At 39.3% G+C, this 23,328-nt stretch overlaps 1 protein-coding gene across 3 annotated transcripts in view; it reads right to left on the bottom strand.

Annotated features, from left to right (window-relative positions):
• The window catches only part of scaper (S-phase cyclin A-associated protein in the ER), a 146,084-nt gene that overhangs the window by 79,762 nt on the left and 42,994 nt on the right, over window positions 1-23,328 (bottom strand). For all 3 annotated transcript variants that reach the window (XM_061970390.2, XM_061970392.2, XM_061970391.2), the window contains 7 exons: window positions 20,209-20,320; window positions 19,718-19,858; window positions 17,921-18,076; window positions 17,695-17,837; window positions 13,997-14,078; window positions 13,756-13,908; window positions 9,999-10,106 (listed from right to left, as the gene is read on the bottom strand). In XM_061970390.2, coding sequence (XP_061826374.2) covers window positions 9,999-10,106; window positions 13,756-13,908; window positions 13,997-14,078; window positions 17,695-17,837; window positions 17,921-18,076; window positions 19,718-19,858; window positions 20,209-20,320 — 895 coding nt within the window. The remainder of the gene's footprint in view (window positions 1-9,998; window positions 10,107-13,755; window positions 13,909-13,996; window positions 14,079-17,694; window positions 17,838-17,920; window positions 18,077-19,717; window positions 19,859-20,208; window positions 20,321-23,328) is intronic.

Raw genomic sequence — 23,328 nt, 5'->3', positions numbered from 1 at the left:
TAAATTCAACAGCACTTAGAATGCTTGAGACAGTCAAACATGGTGACAGACAGGTGTCCACTACTAAACCATTGTCACAAAGCAGCAAATATGGCATATTGCCTGTGGTGGGAGTAACATGAGCACCTCTAAACATCCCTCCCTTTCTCTGGCACAGACAGAGCTATCACAGACCTAAAAGGCAGCCCACACAAACACACATTCTATGGGATATGTTCAACCAGCGCCTCTTTTGTCACTCACAAAAGGCCTGAGCGGTCGGCTTTTCATTCGGCGTTGAGCAAACAGCTGAATTTCATGTTGGCTACTACATGATAAATGATAGGACACTGGATGGCTTACCATCGCTTCAGTGCTTCGCAGGACATTTTCTGTATCAAACGACACTTTGGATGACATTTCAGCATGGAAATGCCATATACCACAAGTCTGACACCTGTGTTTATAGCTATTCTTTCTGTTGCTGGAAAGGTGTTGAGTGTCACATTTTAAAACAGCAAGGGGAGCCAAGAGGGGGGCTTCAGCTGGTGCTCTAGATGTTTCAGCAAGGTTCTCAATAAAGGAGCCATCGAAAGAGTGTCAACTGGACCTCCAGGACTATTCGGCTCCTCTTGGATGTCAGTTTTTTGTCTCACAATCTCTGCTGGGGAAGCTTGCCAACAGCCACCAGTGCTGTGTGTAAAGGTGATCCATTAATATGGTGTCTCTGACAAGAGCCAAGTGATATTACTGGGATCACTTTAAACTAGGCCATTAAAAAGATCGATTACAATCTAATGCTTTCTATTCCATCCAACTCTGTTGGTAATCATTGTAGTCTCATTTTGATGTGACGTTCAAATGTGTAGTGAAGCCCCTCTTGTCATTATATAAACAAACACTAAAGATATTTGACCAAAATCCAATGAAGCATCATCACTGGCACAAATATAACATGATGAGTTTTGATAATTTAATACATTTCTCATTTTTAAAAGTTATTTTTAAGTGTCTTAATGGATTAGCCCCTGATGTGATGTGTAAAGAAATACAAATGTACAGTAGTGAAGGTGTGCAGACTGGAGCTGCAGAGTGAAAAGGTGCCAGACCACTCTGGGTCAGTCTGCATTCTCAGTGAAGACTTCACATCTGTGGAACTCTTTGCCACTGGAGTTAAAGTCACTGTCCGATATTAAACTTTTCTCCCCAAAACTGAAAAAGTGGCTTAAGGAAAATCAGAAGTGTGAGCACTAGAACTGGGTGTAGTAATGGGACAAATGGGGCCAATTATTTTTAATCTTTTTGTATGTTTTTCACTTTTCTCAACTTTGTTTAAAAAGCCTAACCAGGGACGAGGGTTGCAAATTAGCCTGTGGCTAGAAGTCTTATGTACTTTGACATCGTTTCTATTTTGTAAGGGGCGCCGGAAGATGGCAGACCCGTCAGCGATCCTGTTCTGTCTTCCTGTAATGGCTGATCTTGAATGGGATTGTGCTGAAAATCCAAATTTCCCCTCGGGGATTATTAAAGTATATCTGATTATGATTCTAATTCTGATTACCGGTACCTATGGATAGCAATGTTTAATTATACGGTCCTTGTCAAATAAATAAAAAAATTGAATTAATGAAAACATTTTATTTCAACAGTCTCTCTGAAAATGACTGAATATCCACATTGCTTTTGCTTCCGGCCCACAGAGGAAAACTACATGGTGACCTCGGCGTAGTTAAGCCAACCAACCATTAGGGGTGTGGGAAAAAATCGATTCGAATTCGATTGCGATTCTCACGTTGTGCGATTCAGAGTCTATTCTCATTTTTAAATAATTTTTTTTTTTAAATTTATTTATTTAATAATTATTTTTTAATTTTTTTAATTAATCAATCCAACAAAACAATACACAGCAATACCATAACAATGCAATCCAATTCCAAAACCAACACTCAGAACTGCAATAAACAGAGCAATTGAGTGGAGACACAAACACGACACAGAACAAACCAAAAGTACCGTATTTTCCGCACTATTAGCCGCACCTAAAAACCACAAATTTACTCAAAAGCTGACAGTGCGGCTTTTAACCCGGTGCGCTTTATATATGGATTAATATTACGATTCATTTTCATAAAGTTTCGATCTCGCAACTTCGGTAAACAGCCGCCATCTTTTTTCTCGGTAGAACAGGAAGCGCTTCTTCTTCTACGCAAGCAACCGCCAAGGTAAGCACCCGCCCCCATAGAACAGGAAGCGCTTCTTCTTCTACTGTAAGCAACCACCCGCCCGCGTAGAAGAAGAAAAAGCGCGCGGATATCACCGTACGTTTCATTTCCTTTGTGTGTTTACATCTGTAAAGACCACAAAATGGCTCCTACTAAGCGTCAGGGATCCGGTTCATGAAAAGACGCAATCTCTCCATCCGCACACGGACTACTATTTCACAGCAACTGATATTCCTGTGAAACGCACTGTGGATACAACGGGAGCACGTACGGTGAATATTCGCACCACAGGGAATGAGAAGTCATCCTTCACTGTGGTTCTAGCTTGCCATGCTAATGGCCAGAAACTTCCACCCATGGTGATATTCAAAAGGAAGACCTTGCCAAAAGAGACCTTTCCAGCCGGCGTCATCATAAAAAGCTAACTCGAAGGGATGGATGAAGAAAAGATGAGCGAGTGGTTAAGGTAAGTTTAAGTTAACGCGAAGAGGCCGGGTGGCTTTTTTCACGCAGCTCTGTCCATGTTGATATATGTATGTTTGTGATTGCACATTTGCGTACATTTTGGGAGTGAACAGAGTTGTTAGAACGCTGGTTTTTAATATATTATTAAAGTTTGACTGACCTATCTGACTGTTTTTTTGACATTCCTTTAGCGCAGTTAGATGCGGCTTACAACACGGGGCGGCTTATAGGTGGACAAAGTTTTGAAATATGCCGTTCATTGAAGGCGCGGCTTTTAACCCAGGGCGCCTTATGGTGCGGAAAATACGGTAGTGAAACAAAAATGAATATTATCAACAACAGTATCAATATTAGTTACAATTTCAACATAGCAGTGATTAAAAATCCCTCATTGACATTATCATTAGACATTTATTAAAAAAGAAAAGAAAAAAAGAACAATAGTGTCACAGTTGCTTACACTTGCACCGCATCTCATAAGCTTGACAACACACTGTGTCCAATATTTTCACAAAGATAAAATAAGTCATATTTTTGGTTCATTTAATAGTTAAAACAAATTTATATTATTGCAATCAGTTGATAAAACATTGTCCTTTACAATTATAAAAGCTTTTTACAAAAATCTTCTACTCTGCTTGCATGTCAGCAGACTGGGGTAAATCCTGCTGAAATCCTATGTATTGAATGAATAGAGAATCGTTTTGAACCGGGAAAATATCGTTTTTGAATCGAGAATCGCGTTGAATCGAAAAAAAATCGATTTTGAATCGAATCGTGACCCCAAGAATCGATATTGAATGGAATCGTGGCGTGGGACACCCAAAGATTCACAGCCCTACCAACCATCCTCATTTCAATTAAGAATCTTTCACTGCGGGAAGAGTTATGGAGCCGCAACGGAGGGAGTAGTTGGCAGTGCAAAGACCAAATGTAATTTTCAAATAAATAACCAGCAAAGATGCCAAAAAGCTTTCGAAACAAAGTTATGAGATATTCAGCTTGATTAACTTTCACATATTGTAGGAAAATATGTAAATCAAAAAAACCAGAAGCTCTGTTTAGATCTTAGCAAGAGTTTGAGTTTTAAGCGACAATAGGTCACAGTTTAGATATGGATAAAAAACATTTAAATGAAGAACAAACTGCTAATATTAGTAGTGGGTTTTTATAACTGTAAATACTGGATACATTCTTACGGAAGTGCTTTTTCAAATTATAATAGTACACATACTTTACTATTCAATTGTAGAGTATTTGAGTTGAGTTGGCATGCATACAACATGATGCATGCATACAACATGATACATCACACATGCATGCATGCATACAACATGATACATCACACATGCATGCATGCATACAACATGATACATCACACATGCATGCATGCATACAACATGATACATCACACATGCATGCATGCATACAACATGATACATCACACATGCATGCATGCATACAACATGATACATCACACATGCATGCATACAACATGATACATCACACATGCATGCATACACCATGATGCATCACACATGCATGCATACAACATGATACATCACACACACACGCATGCATACAACATGATACATCACACATGCATGCATACAACATGATACTCACACATGCATGCATACAACATGATACATCACACACACACACGCATACAACATGATACATCACACATGCATGCATACAACATGATACTCACACATGCATGCATACAACATGATACATCACACACACACGCATGCATACAACATGATACATCACACATGCATGCATACAACATGATACTCACACATGCATGCATACAACATGATACATCACACATGCATGCATACAACATGATGCATCACACATGCATGCATACAACATGATACATCACACATGCATGCATACACCATGATACTCACACATGCATGCATACAACATGATACATCACACACACACGCATGCATACAACATGATACATCACACATGCATGCATACAACATGATACTCACACATGCATGCATACAACATGATACATCACACACACACACGCATACAACATGATACATCACACATGCATGCATACAACATGATACTCACACATGCATGCATACAACATGATACATCACACACACACGCATGCATACAACATGATACATCACACATGCATGCATACAACATGATACTCACACATGCATGCATACAACATGATACATCACACATGCATGCATACAACATGATGCATCACACATGCATGCATACAACATGATACATCACACATGCATGCATACACCATGATACTCACACATGCATGCATACAACATGATACATCACACACACACGCATGCATACAACATGATACATCACACATGCATGCATACAACATGATACTCACACATGCATGCATACAACATGATACTCACACATGCATGCATACAACATGATACATCACACACACACGCATGCATACAACATGATACATCACACATGCATGCATACAACATGATACTCACACATGCATGCATACAACATGATACATCACACACACACACGCATGCATACAACATGATACATCACACATGCATGCATACAACATGATACTCACACATGCATGCATACAACATGATACTCACACATGCATGCATACAACATGATACATCACACATGCATGCATACAACATGATACATCACACATGCATGCATACAACATGATACATCACAATTTCCAGTTTCTCTATTCAACATGTTGGAAAAGGAGTAGGAAGAAGCAGAGCTTATTTAATCCTACCCCTTTTACTTTACATAGCAGTTGCTAACACTTTTGTTCACTTCCTGTTCTCAATTTATTCACAATATACTCCATAAGTAATAACATTAAAAATAAATCATCCATCTTCTTCCGCTTATCAATAATAATCAATAATCAATAATAATTAGTGAAGTAAGTTATATTTCATATGGTGAGATAAATAAGAGTATCTACAAAATGAATGGATGAATGAAATAAATTCAGAAAGTTTATCATGGTTCTTCTTTGTACTTTGTAAACACTTAAAGTTTGAAGAGTTTCTTGAAGTGGATCATATTAGTACATGATTGATTTATTTGCCTAATCCATTTCATCATTGAATTCCACATACTGATATACTGAAGGTCTTAAGTGTTGTACGAGCATACAAATGTTTTAAGTTACATTTTTCTCTAAGGTTGTATTTCTCCTCTTTTGTTGAGAAGAAGTTAGTTTGGATAGTTTGCTATGTGCATAATTTCAGCTGTTTGCAAATTCACTTTGTCGTGGAATTTCAGTATTTCCGATTCAATGAATAAAGGGTTTGTATGTTCTCTATATCCCACGTTATGTATTATTATAACTGATCTTTTTTCTAACACCTTTAGTGTATGAAGTGTACTTTTGTAGTTATTTCCCTTATTTCTGCACAATAACTCAGATATGTAACACTAGTGAGCAGTAAAGAATATGAAGTGATTTTTGATCCAGAACATATTTTGCTTTATTCATTATTGACGTGTTTCTTGCCACTTTTGGACCCAAACTTTTTATTTTGTAGATAAATGATAAATGATATTTGTGAGGTTTCGAAAATTTTACAGTACGAATTATTCACAGACGATACAAATTTATACTGTTCAGGAGATGAACATCTTAGCCGACAATATTGAAGAGCAAATGGTTAAACTAAAATTGTGGTTTGATGTAAATAAATAGAAGTTAGTTTATCCACAAACACTGTGAAAATTGAGAAGGAGTCTGAAATCTGATTTCTTGGGGTCATCTTAGATGAAAAGTTGACATGGAAAGCTCATATATTGCATGTGAAAAATAAGGTATCTAAATGCTTATTTATTTTGAACAAGGTTAAATACAGTTTCCCGTATAATACAATGAGAATGTTATATTGCTCAAATATTCTACCTTATTTCAAATGTTGTGCAGAAATATGGGGAAATACATATCACAGCAACATAATGCCTTTATTTATTTCACAGAAATAAGTAATTCGTATTATTTTCAAAGTAGGATATAGAGACCACACAAATCCACTCTTCATTAGGTCAGGATTTTTAAAGGGGAACATTATCACCAGACCTATGTAAGCGTCAATATATACCTTGATGTTGCAGAAATAAGACCATATATTTTTTTAACCGATTTCCGAAAGCTAAATGGGTGAATTTTGGCGAATTAAACGCCTTTCTATTATTTGCTCTCGGAGCGATGACGTCACAACGTGACGTCACATCGGGAAGCAATCCGCCATTTTCTCAAACACCGAGTCAAATCAGCTCTGTTATTTTCCGTTTTTTCGACTGTTTTCCGTACCTTGGAGACATCATGCCTCGTCGATGTGTTGTCGGAGGGTGTAACAACACAAACAGGGACGGATTCAAGTTGCACCAGTGGCCCAAAGATGCGAAAGTGGCAAGAAATTGGACGTTTGTTCCGCACACTTTACCGACGAAAGCTATGCTACGACAGAGATGGCAAGAATGTGTGGATATCCTGCGACACTCAAAGCAGATGCATTTTCAACGATAAAGTCAAAGAAATCTGCCGCCAGACCCCCAGAAAAAGAGAGCGGATGAGGGTATGTCTACAGAATATATTAATTGATGAAAACTGGGCTGTCTGCACTCTCAAAGTGCATGTTGTTGCCAAATGTATTTCATATGCTGTAAACCTAGTTCATAGTTGTTAGTTTCCTTTAATGCCAAACAAACACATACCAATCGTTGGTTAGAAGGCGATCGCCGAATTCGTCCTCGCTTTCTCCCGTGTTGCTGGCTGTCGTGTCGTTTTCGTCGGTTTCGCTTGCATACGGTTCAAACCGATATGGCTCAATAGCTTCAGTTTCTTCTTCAATTTGGTTTTCGCTACCTGCCTCCACACTACAACCATCCGTTTCAATACATGCGTAATCTGTTGAATCGCTTAAGCCGCTGAAATCCGAGTCTGAATCCGAGCTAATGTCGCTATAAACTTGCTGTTCTATCCGCCATGTTTGTTTGTATCGGCATCACTATGTGACGTCACAGGAAAATGGACGGGTGTATATAACGATGGTTAAAATCAGGCACTTTGAAGCTTTTTTTTAGGGATATTGCGTGATGGGTAAAATTTTGAAAAAAACTTCGAAAAATAAAATAAGCCACTGGGAACGGATTTTTAATGGTTTTAACCCTTCTGAAATTGTGATAATGTTCCCCTTTAAAACTAAAAGACATTGTAGAATTGCATACTCTATTAGTGATGTTCAAAGCTAGAAATAAAGTTCTTCCGAAGGACTTACAAAAGTTATTTGTGTTCACGTCTGAAGATGAGAACCACAGAAGGCCGTATGATTTTAAACATCCAAGAGTGCGAACAAATTTGAAACAAATGGGCTTGTCTGTTGCTGCTGTGAAAGCATGGAATTCTCTAAAGAAAGACTTAAAAAGTTGCAATAATATCTTTGAATTTAAAAAGAATTACCGTATTTTCGGATTATAAGTCGCAGTTTTTTTCAGTTTGCGACTTATAGTCAGGAGCGACTTATGTGTGAAATTATTAACACATTACCGTAAAATATCAAATATTATTATTTATCTCATTCGCGTAAGAAACGAAGCAAATGTCAGCAATCGTCACACACAAGTCAACCAATAAGAATTCGGCGGGGGCGGGTCATGGCAGAAGTGCATTGTGGGTAATGGGATGCTACATGCTACTATGTCTGTAGCTATTAAAATGGCTAATTTCAACATTGGTGGTAACTTATAAAAACTGAGAAGGGCTGAACAAAAATGGCACCGAAAAGGAAATCATATACTGCAGATTACAAGCTGGACGTAGTGAAATATGCAGCAGAAAACGGCGATCGAGTAGCAGAAAGAAAGGACGCTAGCGGCGCATACCAGAAGCGACAACGAGGAAAAAGATTTCATGGGATTTAGCGATTAGGAGTGACAGATTGTTTGGTAAACGTATAGCATGTTCTATATGTTATAGTTATTTGAATGACTCTTACCATAATATGTTACGTTAACATACCAGTTGGTTATTTATGCCTCATATAACGTACACTTATTCAGCCTGTTGTTCACTATTCTTTATTTATTTTAAATTGCCTTTCAAATGTCTATTCTTGGTGTTGGCTTTTATCAATTACATTTCCCCAAAAAATGCGACTTCTATATGTTTTTTTCCTTCTTTATTATGCATTTTCAGCAGGTGCGACTTATACTCCGGAGCGACTTATACTCCGAAAAATACGGTACAAAAAGAGACAACTGGAATTCTATCAAACTGATTTTTGATTTTGATTGGACATGTCATTGTGTGAAAATGCTTAAACGAAAATTAAAAAGTATGTTGGAGTTCGGGTGCTGGTGGAGGGAACAGTGATAAAGTCATCTAAAATAATTTATGTTAAAAAGGGGGCAGATAAATATAAGAATTGTATTCTTCCATCTGCTCCTTTTTGATCATGGAAATGTATAAGAAACAAAAAAAACAACGAAAGTGTCAAATGTACATGGCTTGTATATATGCATTTTCATGAAAGGAATAAAAAGAAATGATGATGGAAAATGATGATGATGATGACTATGTATATTTGTTTATTTTATTACACACATTATTTTATCTACTTTTTTTTTTATGTACAGTATCTTGATTTGATTATTATAATCTGTTACTTTTTGCTTGAATGTTGAGGCCTCCACCTATCTATTAAAAAAGAGAAATGACATTGTGTTTGTAGACATTTTTAGTGATCGTGGTTCTAATTCTCATGTGCTTTAATGTTGATTGTGCTGTCAGGTAGGACAAACTGACTTGTGTTTATAAAGGAAGCAGTTGAGAAGAAGTATGGAGGGTATATCAATTATTTTCTGAAGGGAGAGGGGAGGGAAGCTATGAATGAAAGAGCTACGGGGGCCAAAGGTGCCGCGTATAGCACCAACAGTTGTCAGCCTCACAATGAGCACGGCTGAAAAGCCAATCTCATATTGCAGCCTGAGAGGCTACCTCGCATTAACGGGCTGCCTTCCCATGGAAGCACTCAATGGGCAGAGGAAAAAAAAAGAAAAAGCAGTGTGACAACAAAGTGATGTCACCCCTCCACTGGGGCACTGAACCCTGACTGTGTACACTTCAAGGCCCATTTGCAATCACACAAAGCCAAAAACGGACCACGGTGGTGCGTGAGGGGAGACGCACAAACAATAATCGCACCAGTTGTCGGGTGTCTTTGTCCTTTTACACAACACAAGCGGGACCTGGGAGGTATTGTTTAGGAGAATAAGCGCGTGTGCCGTCTGCGAGATGATACGCACCACTTCCTCGTCGGACAGCTCCCGTCCCTGGATGCTGCTGCTGTCTCGCACGGCCTGTTGGTGCCTCTTGCCCTTGGTGTGGCTGAACAGGTGCACCTCTGAGGTGATCTGCAAACACAAACACAGTGGTCAGAGGTCACTGCCGAGGACACAATGGAGACCGAGGCAGGAAAGGGTCATCAGAGCCCCACGGGATGCTGGTGAAATTATATACCACTTGGTTTTTTTTTTGCCAATAGGACACGACCTGCCACTAGTCAACCTCTGAGGGAAAAGCAGAGAAAACTAAATAGGTTTGCTACACAAAAATATGGATTTAAATTTTCATTTATCATCGCAACAAGTGATTCAATGTACATAAAGTAAGGCCGTCAAATGAATAACATGATTGACCAAAATTCTCAAATGAATCATGATTACCGTATTTTTCAGGCTACAAGGCGCACTTAAAATCCTTTCGATTTCTCAAAAATCGACAGTGCGCCTTATAACTCGGTGCGCCTAATTCTGGTTGTGCTTACCAACCTCGAAGATATTTTATTTGGTACACGGTGAAATGATAAGTGTGACCAGTAGATGGCAGCCAGACATAAGAAAAATGTGTAGACTGCAATATGACTCAAGTAAACAACACAAACATTTTATATGTTCCATTGAAAATATAGAACATTACACACGGCACTCAAAAATCTATCAAAATGTTTTAGTACAACTTTGGTAAGCTATGAAGCCACACCGCTTGATGGATTGTACTGTGCTTCAACATAGGAGTATTATTATGGTGTGTGCATAAGGTAAGACATATTATCTGGCGTTTTGTTTCGCAATATTATGCAAAATAAACTTTTGTTACCTTCTGGTACCTGCTGATGTGTATTTGGGACCTGCATAAGTCTTGAAAAATTGCGCGAATCCGCCATTGTAGTCCATACCGACACCGTAGTCGATAAGCTTCTTCTTTTTCTCTATCTTCTTGTTATGGGACATTCATCCTCCGCTGTTGCCATTTCTAATATAAAGTAGTGTAAAGTTCTTACTTATATCTGTCAGTAAACTCGATATAGTTTACATTGAGTTTACATTATTCACCCAAAGAACTTTAGTTATTAGAGCGTTCCGGTCGGTTTTTCACGGGACACATTTCGAGCGTTGTTGCACTAGTGAGCCACGAATGAGGAGATGCTGCTCTGTTATTGATTGAAGTAAAGTCTGAATGTCATTAAAACAGTTAGCTCCATCTTTTGACACTTCTTCCACTCCCGTCCTTGCACGCTACACCGCTACAACAAAGATGACGGGGAGAAGACACTGTCGAAGGTGAGCCACGTAAATAAGACCGCCCACAAAACGGCACATCCTGAAGAGACTGTCAGAAAGTGACTTGAAGATGATGTGTAAAACATCATCTATGCAATATTTTGACTAAAGAACCACCATTACATGTTATGTAGATCACAAGGAAGTATTTTACATTTAGAAAAAAATCATAATATGACTCCTTTAATGCGCCCTATAATCCGGTGCGCCTTTTGTATGAAAATAGACCTGAATAGACCCGCTCATTGGCAGTGCGCCTTATAATCCGGTGCGCCCTATGGTCGGAAAAATCCGGTAATTTTGTTTTGTCTGCTTCTAGCTATTTCTATTTTGTGCCTTATTTAGTTAGCTCTTTGCATGGCTCCCCCCTTTGTGACTTTTTTGTCCCTTCTGCGTTGTGTGAGCAGATTATTCATTATTAAAGACTTTATTGATCTTACAAGCAGCCATGTCCTTGCATGCTGGGGTAAGTCAAACCAAGTCATAGCAGGACGTGACAGTTCTTCTTTCATAACAGAGAGGTATGTCTTACCATGATGCGGATTGGCTACAGTACAAACATTTTCACACAATTATATAGTTTGTTTCGAAAGCCCTATAGGGTTGTCCCGATACCAATATTTTGGTACAGGTACCAACATTTATTTAGATACTTTTCTAAATAAAGGGAACCACAAAAAATGGCATTATTGGCTTTATTTAAAAAAAAAAAAATCTTAGGGTACATTAAACATATGTTTATTATTGCAATTTAGTCCTTAAATAAAATAGTGAACATACTAGACAACTTGTCTTTTAGTAGTAAGTAAACAAAGGCTCCTAATTAGTCTGCTTACATATGCAGTAACATATTGTGTCATTTATGTAGTATTTTGTCAAAATTATGAAGGTGTAGTTCAAGTGGTAGAAAATGAATTATTAATCTACTTGTTCATTTACTGTTAATATCTGATTATTTTCTGTTTCAACATGTTCTATCTACACTTCTGTTAAAATGTGATAATCACTTATTATTCTCTTGTTTGGATACTTTACATTAGTTTTGGATGATACCACAAATTTGGGTATCGATCTGATACCAAGTAGTTACAGGATCATACAATGGTCATAATTTAAGTCCTCATGAATGCTTTTTTAAACATAATATAAATTTAAAAAATACTAGAAAAGATTTTGTCAAGCTAAAAAAATATCGATGTAATCATAGTAGTATCGACTAGATACGCTCCTTTACTTGGTATCATTACAGTGGATGTCAGGTGTTGATCCATCCATGGCGTTCGTTTACATTGTGACGCCGGTGAGCTACTGTATCCTCCTATGGTGTGTAGAGAAGCTAAAAAAATATCGATGTAATCATAGTAGTATCGACTAGATACGCTCCTTTACTTGGTATCGTTACAGTGGATGTCAGGTGTAGATCCACCTATGGCGTTTGTTTACATTGTGGCGCCGGTGAGCTATTGTATCCTCTTATGGTGTGTAGTGAAGCATGTTTAGCTATTCCTCGTCCTGCAGTGATAATGCTACTTGTAAGAAACTTACTTTATTTGTCACCATGGAGACCAGGATTAGTGATTTAGAAGTAGCTAAAACACTGCCGACTGCGGATGGACATTAGCTGCCAACTAGCTAGCCATGTCTTAAAGCACCTCTTCCTGAGAGTGTTTCAGTGTTATAACTTCACCTTATCTTTACTTTTCAAGCCAAAATGCGTCCGTTCTCCCTTTTCTGTCTGCACACTGTGTCTGCTTGTAAGTACTCCGTGTGTGCGCACTGCCGAACATGCTCCTCTGCTCGTAAAACCTGCAATGTCATGATGTGACGATGACGCGCCATTATGCCTGCTAAAAAAAGGGAGGGGCCGGGGGGACCGGTACTTTTTAGAGGCGATATTGTACCGAATATGATTCATTAGTATGGCGGTACTATACTAGTACCAATATACTGTACAACCTTAATATAAAGTAAAGACAAACTGTGACTTAAATTGAATATTGAACAAAGCAATGATAGTGTTCTTTGTTTCTAGTAAAGAAGACTGGGGTCTATCTACACTTACAAGTAAAGTCTGACGAATGGCTAGACTAAAGAGCAGGTGTACCAGTCTGTGGACTACACTTTGGTTTATGATACTTTGTGTCTTTAGTCATTAAATTGAGTGCTTTTTCCTGTTGACTCTCTCATGATCCCTTGTGTCAGATGTTACACAAAGGTCATTCGTCAGTTCAACAAAATTCACTCTAAGCCCTTTGTTTAGTTGGCGCTGGTTTCGCATGTCAAGATGCTCCATGATTGTTGCCATGGTAGCCAGCCAAGCTTCTTCACATATTAAATGTGGTTGTATGAAACTTGAGAGAAAAGGTTCCAATACAAGGATAATTAAAGATACAGGTTGTAAATAAAAAGGTTGTGTTTACTCAAAGTTCAATGCACCTACCACAACGCCGCAAAGTGAGCACTGCTTCTTGCGTTCGTATGGCGTCAGCTTGGGGGCGTAGTCTGTGTTTGCGTGCCGGCCGCTGCTGAGCTCAGCCGCCTTCTCCTTCCTCTGCTCGATTTGCTCCATATGCCTGCGGCTGCTCTCGTCGTGCTGTGGAAATGCAAACACAAAGTGAGGGGTCGTATGAGAAACGGGGAGGCTTGTGGTGTCTTTTGTGGAAGGGTAGAAAGAAACTTACCTTCATTTGGATTTTCTTCTGCAACTCTTCCATGGCCTCCTGCTGGGCTGCACTCAGCGCCGCCAGACGCTCCTCTCGGTCTCTTCAGACACAACCCGGAAAATATGTGTACATTAGGGTTGTCTCGATACCAACATTTTGGTACCGGTACCAAAATGTATTTACCGTATTTTCCGCACTATAAGGCGCACCTAAAAACCACAAATTTTCTCAAAAGCTGACAGTGCGCCTTATAACCCGGTGCGCTTTATATATGGATTAATATTACGATTCATTTTCATAAAGTTTCGATCTCGCAACTACGGTAAACAGCCGCCATCTTTTTTCCCGGTAGAACAGGAAGCGCTTCTTCTTCTACGCAAGCAACCGCCAAGGTAAGCACCCGCCCCCATAGAACAGGAAGCGCTTCTTCTTCTACTGTAAGCAACCACCCGCCCGCGTAGAAGAAGAAAAAGCGCGCGGATATTACCGTACATTTCATTTCCTTTGTGTGTTTACATCTGTAAAGACCACAAAATGGCTCCTACTAAGCGACCGGGATCCGGTTCATGAAAAGACGCAATCTCTCCATCCGCACACGGATTACTATTTCACAGCAACTGATATTCCTGTGAACCGCACTGTGGATACAACGGGAGCACGTACGGTGAATATTCGCACCACAGGGAATGAGAAGTCATCCTTCACTGTGGTTCTAGCTTGCCATGCTAATGGCCAGAAACTTCCACCCATGGTGATATTCAAAAGGAAGACCTTGCCAAAAGAGACCTTTCCAGCCGGCGTCATCATAAAAGCTAACTCGAAGGGATGGATGAAGAAAAGATGAGCGAGTGGTTAAGGTAAGTTTAAGTTTACGCGAAGAGGCCGGGTGGCTTTTTTTACGCAGCTCCGTCCATGTTGATATACGATTCCATGCGCGCCCACATCACGCTGGTTTTAATATATTATTAAAGTTTGACTGACCTATTTGACTGTTTTTTTGACATTCCTTTAGCGCAGTTAGATGCGGCTTACAACACGGGGCGGCTTATAGGTGGACAAAGTTTTGAAATATGCCGTTCATTGAAGGCGCGGCTTATAACCCAGGGCGCCTTATGGTGCGGAAAATACGGTAGATACTTTTCTAAATAAAGGTGTAGCTGCTGACAGAAGCACATTGTATATATTTTATATAATTTCATAGTTGGTTAGAATAAATAAATACAATGTATAAATATAAGTTCATATTTACATATAATGTGATTAAAAATGTATTTCCTTTGGTTAATTCATGCAAGTATATGTTAACTTAATTTTTTGTTGCAAAACCCATGTGAATTGGAGGGGAACATCTTTTTTGTTCTGGTTTAGTCACATTGTTGGGGGGACAATTAATATGTGACGGAATAAGGGAAGCAGCAAGCATTTGATGGAAGATGTTAATGGAGTCTCGGCTTGAAAATAAACTTTATTCCCTATGAGTTTGTGAGGCCAATGAGGTATGATTCTTTCTGATAATGTATGTGAAATCAATGTGCTTTCTTTTATTTGATGTCAGACTAATTGTAAGTTCCGTTTTTTCTTATTTATTAGTTCTGACGGCATTATTTTGGCATCGTTTTGGCATTGTTGTTAACGAGAAGAAGGCGTGGCTGAAATAAATGTCTGTGTGAGAAAAACTAACAACTTGAGCCTTGATTAAGACCTCGGAGGGAGTAACAAAAGGGGACCACAATTTGTTTTATTATTGGCTTTAACAAAAATTCTTAGGGTACATTAAACATATGTTTTTTTATTGCAATTTAGTCCTTGAATAAAATAGTGAACATACAAGACAACTTGTCTTTTAGTAGTAAGTAAACAAACAAAGACTCCTAATTAGTCTGCTGACGTATGCAGTAACATATTGTGTCATTTATCTACCGGTACCTATTATTTTGTCTACATTATGAGGGACAAACTGTAAAAATTAATTATTAATCTACTTGTTCATTTACTGTTAATATCTGTTTATTTTCTGTTTTAACATGTTCCATCTACACTTCTGTTAAAATGTTCTCTTCTTTGATACTTTACATTAGTTTTGGATGACACCACAAATTTAGGTATCGATCCGATACCAAGTACTTACAGGATCATACATTGGTCATAATTTAAGTTCTCATGTGTCCAGGGACATACACTATATTGCAAAAACTATTTGGTCACCTCCCTTGACTCACATATGAACTTGGAGTGCCATCCCATTCCTAACCCATAGGGTTCTATATGATGTGGGTCCACCTTTTGCAGCTATCACAGCTTCAATTCTTCTGGGAAGGCTGTCCACAAGGTTGCGGAGTGTGTTTATAAGAATTTTCCACCATTCTTCCAAAAGCGCATTGGTGAGGTCACACACTGATGTTGGTGGAGAAGGCCTGGCTCTCAGTCTCCGTTCTAATTCATCCCAAAGGTGTTCTATCGGGTTCAGGTCAGGACTCTGTGCAGGCCAGTCAAGTCCATCCACACCAGACTCTGTCATCCATGTCTTTATGGACCTCGCTTTGTGCACTGGTGCACAGTCATGTTGGAAGAGGAAGAGGCCCGCTCCAAACTGTTCCCACAAGGTTGGGAGCATGGAATTGTCCAAAATGTTTTGGTATCCTGGAGCATTCAAAGTTCCTTTTACTGGAACTAAGGGGCCAAGCCCAACTCCTGAAAAACAACCCCACACCATAATTCCTCCTCCACCAAATTTCACACTTGGCACAATGCAGTCCGAAACGTAGCGTTCTCCTGGCAACCTCCAAACCCAGACTGGTCCATCAGATTGCCAGATGGAAAAGTGTAATTCATCAGTCCAGAGAACGCGTCTCCACTGCTCTAGAGTCCAGTGGCGACGTGCTTTACACCACTGCCTCCCACGCTTTGCATTGGACTTGGTGATGTATGGCTTAGATGCAGCTGCACGGCCATGGAAAGCCATTCCATGAAGCTCTCTGTGTACTGTACGTGGGCTAAATGGAAGGTCACGTGAAGTTTGGAGCTCTGTAGCCACTGACTGTGCAGAAAGTCAGCAAACTCTTTGGACTATGCGCTCCAGCATCCGCTGACCCCTCTCTGTCAGTTTAAGTGGCTGAGTTGCTGTTGTTCCCAAACTTTTCAATTTTTTTATAATAAAGCCGAAGGTTTTGGAATATTTAGGAGCGAGGAAATTTCACGACTGGATTTGTTGCACAGGTGGCATCCCATGACAGTTCCATGCTGGAAATCACTGTGAACTTAATTTATTTGCCACCAGGGAGGCGAGGATTAGTGGTTTAGAAGTAGCTAAAACACTGCCGATTGCGGATGGACATTAGCCGCTAGCTAGCTAGCCATGTCTTAAAGCACCTCTTCCTGAGGGTGTTTCAGTGTTATAACTTCACCTTTACCTTTAGTTTTTAAGCCAAAATGCATCCATTCTCCCTTTTCTGTCTACACACTGTGTCTGCTTGTAAGTACTCTGTGTGCGCGCGCTGCCGAACATGCTCCTATGCTCGTAACACCAGCAATGTGACGACGACGCGCTGTCATGCCTGTAAAACAAAAATGTGGCGAACTGGTACTTTTCAAACGGAGTATTGTACCGTTTTTGATTCATTAATACCGCGATATTATACTAGTACCGGTATGCCGTACACGATTAGTGTACATGTGATATAAATGCATGTGGTGTTATGCTAGGTAAAACTACTAACCTGGCTCTCTCCCTTGCTGCATCTTCTCTTGCTTTCTCTTTTTCCTGCCGCTGCTGTTCGATTCGAGCCTCTTGCTCCTTGCGCCGCATCAAAAGCTCCTCCAAACGTGCCTGACGCTCTGCTTCAAGTGCTCGCTTGCGTTCCTGCCAAAGGTAAGAAGTAGAGTGACTTGCATTAGGGTAAATCAAAATCAAACGATATGTAAAGAAACAGTTTTTGCCTGCACCTGCACAGCTTCATCCCTCGCCTGCTTCTCCTCCTGTCTCCTCTGCCTCTCCTCTTGAAGCTCATTGAGGCGTTGCTCATATTCATTTAACTTCGCCAAGGCGTCATGTCTCTTGTTCTGTGCTTCTAGAGTGTTGATGAATGCTATTTCGTTGACCTAGGTGGAACATGAGATGAAAAAGTACACAAATACAATGTCAGGGAAATGTGGAGGTGTGCCTGTTTGAATTGTACAAAACCCAAAAGCAGCAAAGTTGTCACGTTGTGTAAATGGTAAATAAAAAGAGAATACAATGATTTGCTAATCCTTTTCAACTTACATTCAATTGAATAGACCGCAAAGACAAGATATTTCATGTTCACACTGAGAAACTTTATATTTTTTTTGCAAATAATCATGAACTTAGAATTTTATGACAGCAACACATTGCAAAAAAATTGTCACTGGGGCATTTTTACCACTGTGTTACATGGCCTTTCCTTTTAACAACACTCAGTAAAGGTTTGGGAACTGAGGAGACACATTTTTGAAGTGGAATTCTTTCCCACTCTTGCTTGATATACAGCTTAAGTTGTTCAACAGTCCAGGGTCTCTGTTGTCATATTTTAGGCTTCATAATGCACCACACATTTTCAATGGGAGACAGGTCTGGACTACAGGCAGGCCAGTCTAGTACCTGCACTCTTTCACTAACACGTGGCTTGGCATTGTCTTGCTGAAATAAGCAGGGGCGTCCATGATAACATTGCTTGGATGGCAACATATGTTGCTCCAAAACCTGTATGTACCTTTCAGCATTAATGGTGCCTTCACAGATGTGTAAGTTACCCATGCCTTGGGCACTAATACACCCCCATACCATCACAGATGCTGCCTTTTACACTTTGCGCCTGTAACAATCCGGATGGTTTTTCTCCTCTTTGTTCTGGAGGACACGACGTCCACTGTTTCCAAAAACAATTTGAAATGTGGACTCGTCAGACCACAGAACACTTTCCCACTTTGTATCAGTCCATCTTAGATGAGCTCGGGCCCAGCGAAGCCGGCGGCGTTTCTGGGTGTTGTTGATAAATGACTTTGGTTTTGCATAATAAGAGTTTTAACTTGCACTTAGAGATGTAGTAACCAACTGTAGTTACTGACAGTGGTTTTCTGAAGTGTTCCTGAGCCCATGTGGTGATATCCTTTACACACTGACGTCGCTTTTTGACGCAGTACCTCCTGAGGGATCCAAGGTCCGTAATATCATCGCTTACGTGCAGTGATTTCGCCAGATTCTGAAACTTTTGATGATATTACAGACCGTAGATGGTGAAATCCCTAAATTCCTTGCAATATCTGGTTGGGAAATGTTGTTCTTAAACTGTTGGGACAATTTTCTCAGGCATTTGTTGACAAAGTGGTGACCCTCGCCCCATCATTGTTTGTGAATGACTGAGCATTTCATGGAAGCTGCTTCTATACCCAATCATGGCACCCACCTGTTCCCAATTAGCCTGTTCACCTGTGGGATGTTCCAAATAAGTCTTTGATGAGCATTCCTCAACTTTCTCAGTCCTTTTGCCAGATTTTTTGAAACATGTTGCAGGCATCAAATTCAAAATGAGCTAATATTTACAAAAAATAAAGTTTTCCAGTGTGAACATGAAATATCTTGTCTTTGCAGTCTATTCAATTGAATATAAGTTGAAAAGGATTTGCAAATCATTGTATTCTCTTTTTATTTACCATTTACACAACGTGACAACTTCACTGCTTTTGGCTTTTGTATAAAAACAAACTGTCCTGACTCCTTACCTTGGCCTCTTCCTCCTGAGCCTTCTTCACAATGGCTTGGAGTTGCAGCTCTCTCTTGAACTCGGCATGCAACAGCTTCTCCTCCATCATCCTCCTGCGTTGCTCCAACAGCTCCTCCTTCCATTTCCTCACCTCTTTTTCCTGCAGAAATGAAGCATTGCATACCAAAATAATTTACAGGAGATTCTGCTGCTGCTGCTAAATCGCCCAATTTCTCTTCTTTCCAGTTTGTATATAGGGATGAATGCCAATATATCCTAAGTAGGTGTGTGGTTTATGACATACTCGCCAATGCGTGGTGAACAGAAACAAAGTTTAGAAAGTTGACTTTGGCAAGAGTTCATCTATCCATGCAGCCAGGAGATTATACCATTTAGTGATTGTATCGGGCCATGTACTGACAGAACCTCTTGTTAGGAGCCAGTCTGGGCTACGCTGGCACCGAGTCCCTTTAGTGGGGGCTATCATTCCATCAACATCTTTTTACTCACCCTTTCCAAAAGTTTCTGCAGTTTGAGCGTCTTTTCCTCCCTTAGTTTGTCTCGCAGTTGCTGCGCCTTCAGCTGTTTCTCCTCATGTTTTTTCTTTGACTCTGCAATGGTCCTGTGTGACGTAAGAAAGTATGTAAGTATGACCATATAGCATTCTTCTTTTTAGGTTGGCTTCTAAAGTCGTCACATGTAGCTCGGGGCTGCTTTGTGGCCTGTTGAGGCACTTTGAGTGGGGGGTCGGACGCAATAAATTGGCCTTTGGCTCTCTGGCAGGCGGGTTAAATGCTTGTCAAAATAAGGTGAAGGGCCTGCAAATGAGCTAGGGCTGGACGATTATGGCAACAATAATAATCACCATTATTGTGTGAATGCTCCATGCATTGTCTACACCAAAATTCATCTATTTTTTCTTCTCCAAATTTTGGCGCGCTCTACCTTCCGTATTTTTCATCCAATGTTCCAACTTCAAACTGTTCAGCCTAATCGGGAATCGCAGGCTTTCCCTTGACAAATTCCAAAAATTCCCCAGAATTTTTTTCCCCATTCAAAATTAATTGGACATTTTTCAAACTTCCACCATTTCCACATTTTTCAACCGATTCAAACCGTTCCACCTGCAACATATTCCACTCATCCTGGAAATTCAAACTATCATGTTTCAAAGTTAAAAATTCCCAGAAATCCCGTTTTTTCAAACCCTTTTTTCTGGCGACTACCGTATTTTCCGGAGTATAAGTCGCTCCGGAGTATAAGTCGCACAGGCCGAAAATGCATAATAAAGAAGGAAAAAAACATATATAAGTCGCACTGGAGTATAAGTCGCATTTTTTGGGGGAATTTATTTGATAAAACCCAACACCAAGAATAGACATTTGAAAGGCAATTTAAAATAAATCAAGAATACTGAACAACAGGCTGAATAAGTGTACGTTATATGAGGCATAAATAACCAACTGGTATGTTAACGTAACATATTATGGAAAGAGTCATTCAAATAACTATAACATATGACATGCTATATGTTTACCAAACAATCTGTCACTCCTAATCGCTAAATCCCATGAAATCTTATACGTCTAGTCTCTTACGTGAATGACATCAATAATATTATTTGATAATTTACGGTAATGTGTTAATAATTTCACACATAAGTCGCTCCTGAGTATAAGTCGCACCCCTGGCCAAACTATGAAAAAAAACTGCGACTGAAATTCCAGGAATTCCATAATACCATACCTGCCAACTTTTGAAATCAGAAAAACCTAGTAGCCAGGGTCCAGGGGCCGCAGGCCCCGATAGGTCCAGGACAAAGTCCTGGTGGGGGGTTCAGGGCGGCGAAGCCCCCCGACGCAAAATGATTGATTGCATTCAGACAGGTTAAAATGTTGCTAAAACCATCACTTTTGTATCAGTCACAGTGACTTTTCAAAACAAAAATATTACAGCAAAAATCATATGGGTTGATTGACATGTTTATTCTGTAAGCTAACTTCAATAGTTTGAAATTATTTTGACAGTTAATGCCAGTTATCCTGTCAACCTTTCACAAGACTTCAATTTGTTAATTGAAAGTATAAACACTTTTTACAGTAAACAAATGGTAAAACAGTACTAAACAATTCCATTAAAAAAAAGATTGGTGTCATTATTAACTTTCTGTCCAAGCTTGTATAATCTACTGCCTTGTTCAATTGTAAAAAATATTCTGTGCCTAAAATTCACATTTCTATCACAATTATCATACTGTAAACATGGTAAGCTAACTTCATTAAAATTAATAGTCCTGTCAATAGCATGGAATTACAATTCAAATGTAGTTTTTTTGTAAGCCTTTCAAAAGAATTCAAAATATGAAAAATTAATGAAAATGAATTTAAGCCATCAGACACTTGAAAAGTGGCACATCACATCTCTAATGTAATCATTTGAACTTTTCAACAGAAATAGCACTGCAAAAATATTAAGGACATACTTCTGTATTTTGGTAGTTATGCTGTCAACATTTAACAAGATTTCTTCAACTTGGACTTGAAAGCATAAATAGTATAAACACTTTTAACAGTATAACAGTACTAAACAATTCCAATAGATAACATTGGTGTCATTACCTTTTTGTGGCTAAAATCCAAATTTACCAACGGCATTAGACTTGTGTTTTTTTGTCCCAACGTGGTCTTTTACATCGCTAATTCCTCCGTGTCCGATCGAAAAATCTTGTCTGCACAAGGTGCAATTCGCGTAGTTTTCACCCTTTTTGGAACGGATAATTATTCCCGGATAGGCTTTTGAATATTCTTCACGGAATGACTGCAGTTTTCTTTTCGGTTTAAGACTCGTTTGCGATTTTTCTCCGGCTGATTCCATGATCGTTCGCTCGTTTGGAAACAATGGGCAACAGGTGCCTCGTGCTTGGCAGCGGTGCTATAAATAGCCTCGCGCATGGCATTCGGAATGGCACGATAGGAAGTTACGGGAAGCAGTGTCGATTGTCATTGTTGTTACGCGATTTCGTGAATAAAACTTTAAAAAAAAAAATTTTTTTTAATGAATGAAAAACAGTATTTTTTATCACTGCAACCGTAACCCGGAATAGGTTGATGAAAACCGTACTAATTACGGGAAAACCGGAGTAGTTGGCAGGTATGTAATACCATTTCTCAATACAAATGTTTACTATTTCAACATTTCTCGACCGATTTGAAAAATTCCAACACCAACCATTTCAACTCATTCAGAACATTCAAATTCTTTATAATTTTCAAAAAAATCCTGCTTTTCCCAACATTTCCAGGGAGTTCTCATTGAAATGAATGGGACATTTTTCCAAGTTGCACAATTCCCACATTTTTTTACCTATTCAAACCATTCTAACCTCAACACATTCCACTCATTCTGGACATTCAAACTAACAATTTCCCAAGTTCCAAACTAAATTCCTGTTTTCTTGGAAATTCTAACTCTTCAACGTTCAAACCATTCCAACATTCAAACTATTCTTACGTTCATACTACATTCTGTCAGCATTTCAGTTCAACTTCAGCATTGGAGCATTCACACGCAATTCCTACAGGAATTGCCTCATCTAGTTTTTATTGGTATTGAAAACATGAGTATTTATTG

This window comes from Nerophis lumbriciformis, linkage group LG10, assembly GCF_033978685.3.
Source record: "Nerophis lumbriciformis linkage group LG10, RoL_Nlum_v2.1, whole genome shotgun sequence".
NCBI lineage: Eukaryota > Metazoa > Chordata > Actinopteri > Syngnathiformes > Syngnathidae > Nerophis > Nerophis lumbriciformis.
This window is presented reverse-complemented; position numbering and strand designations above follow the sequence as displayed.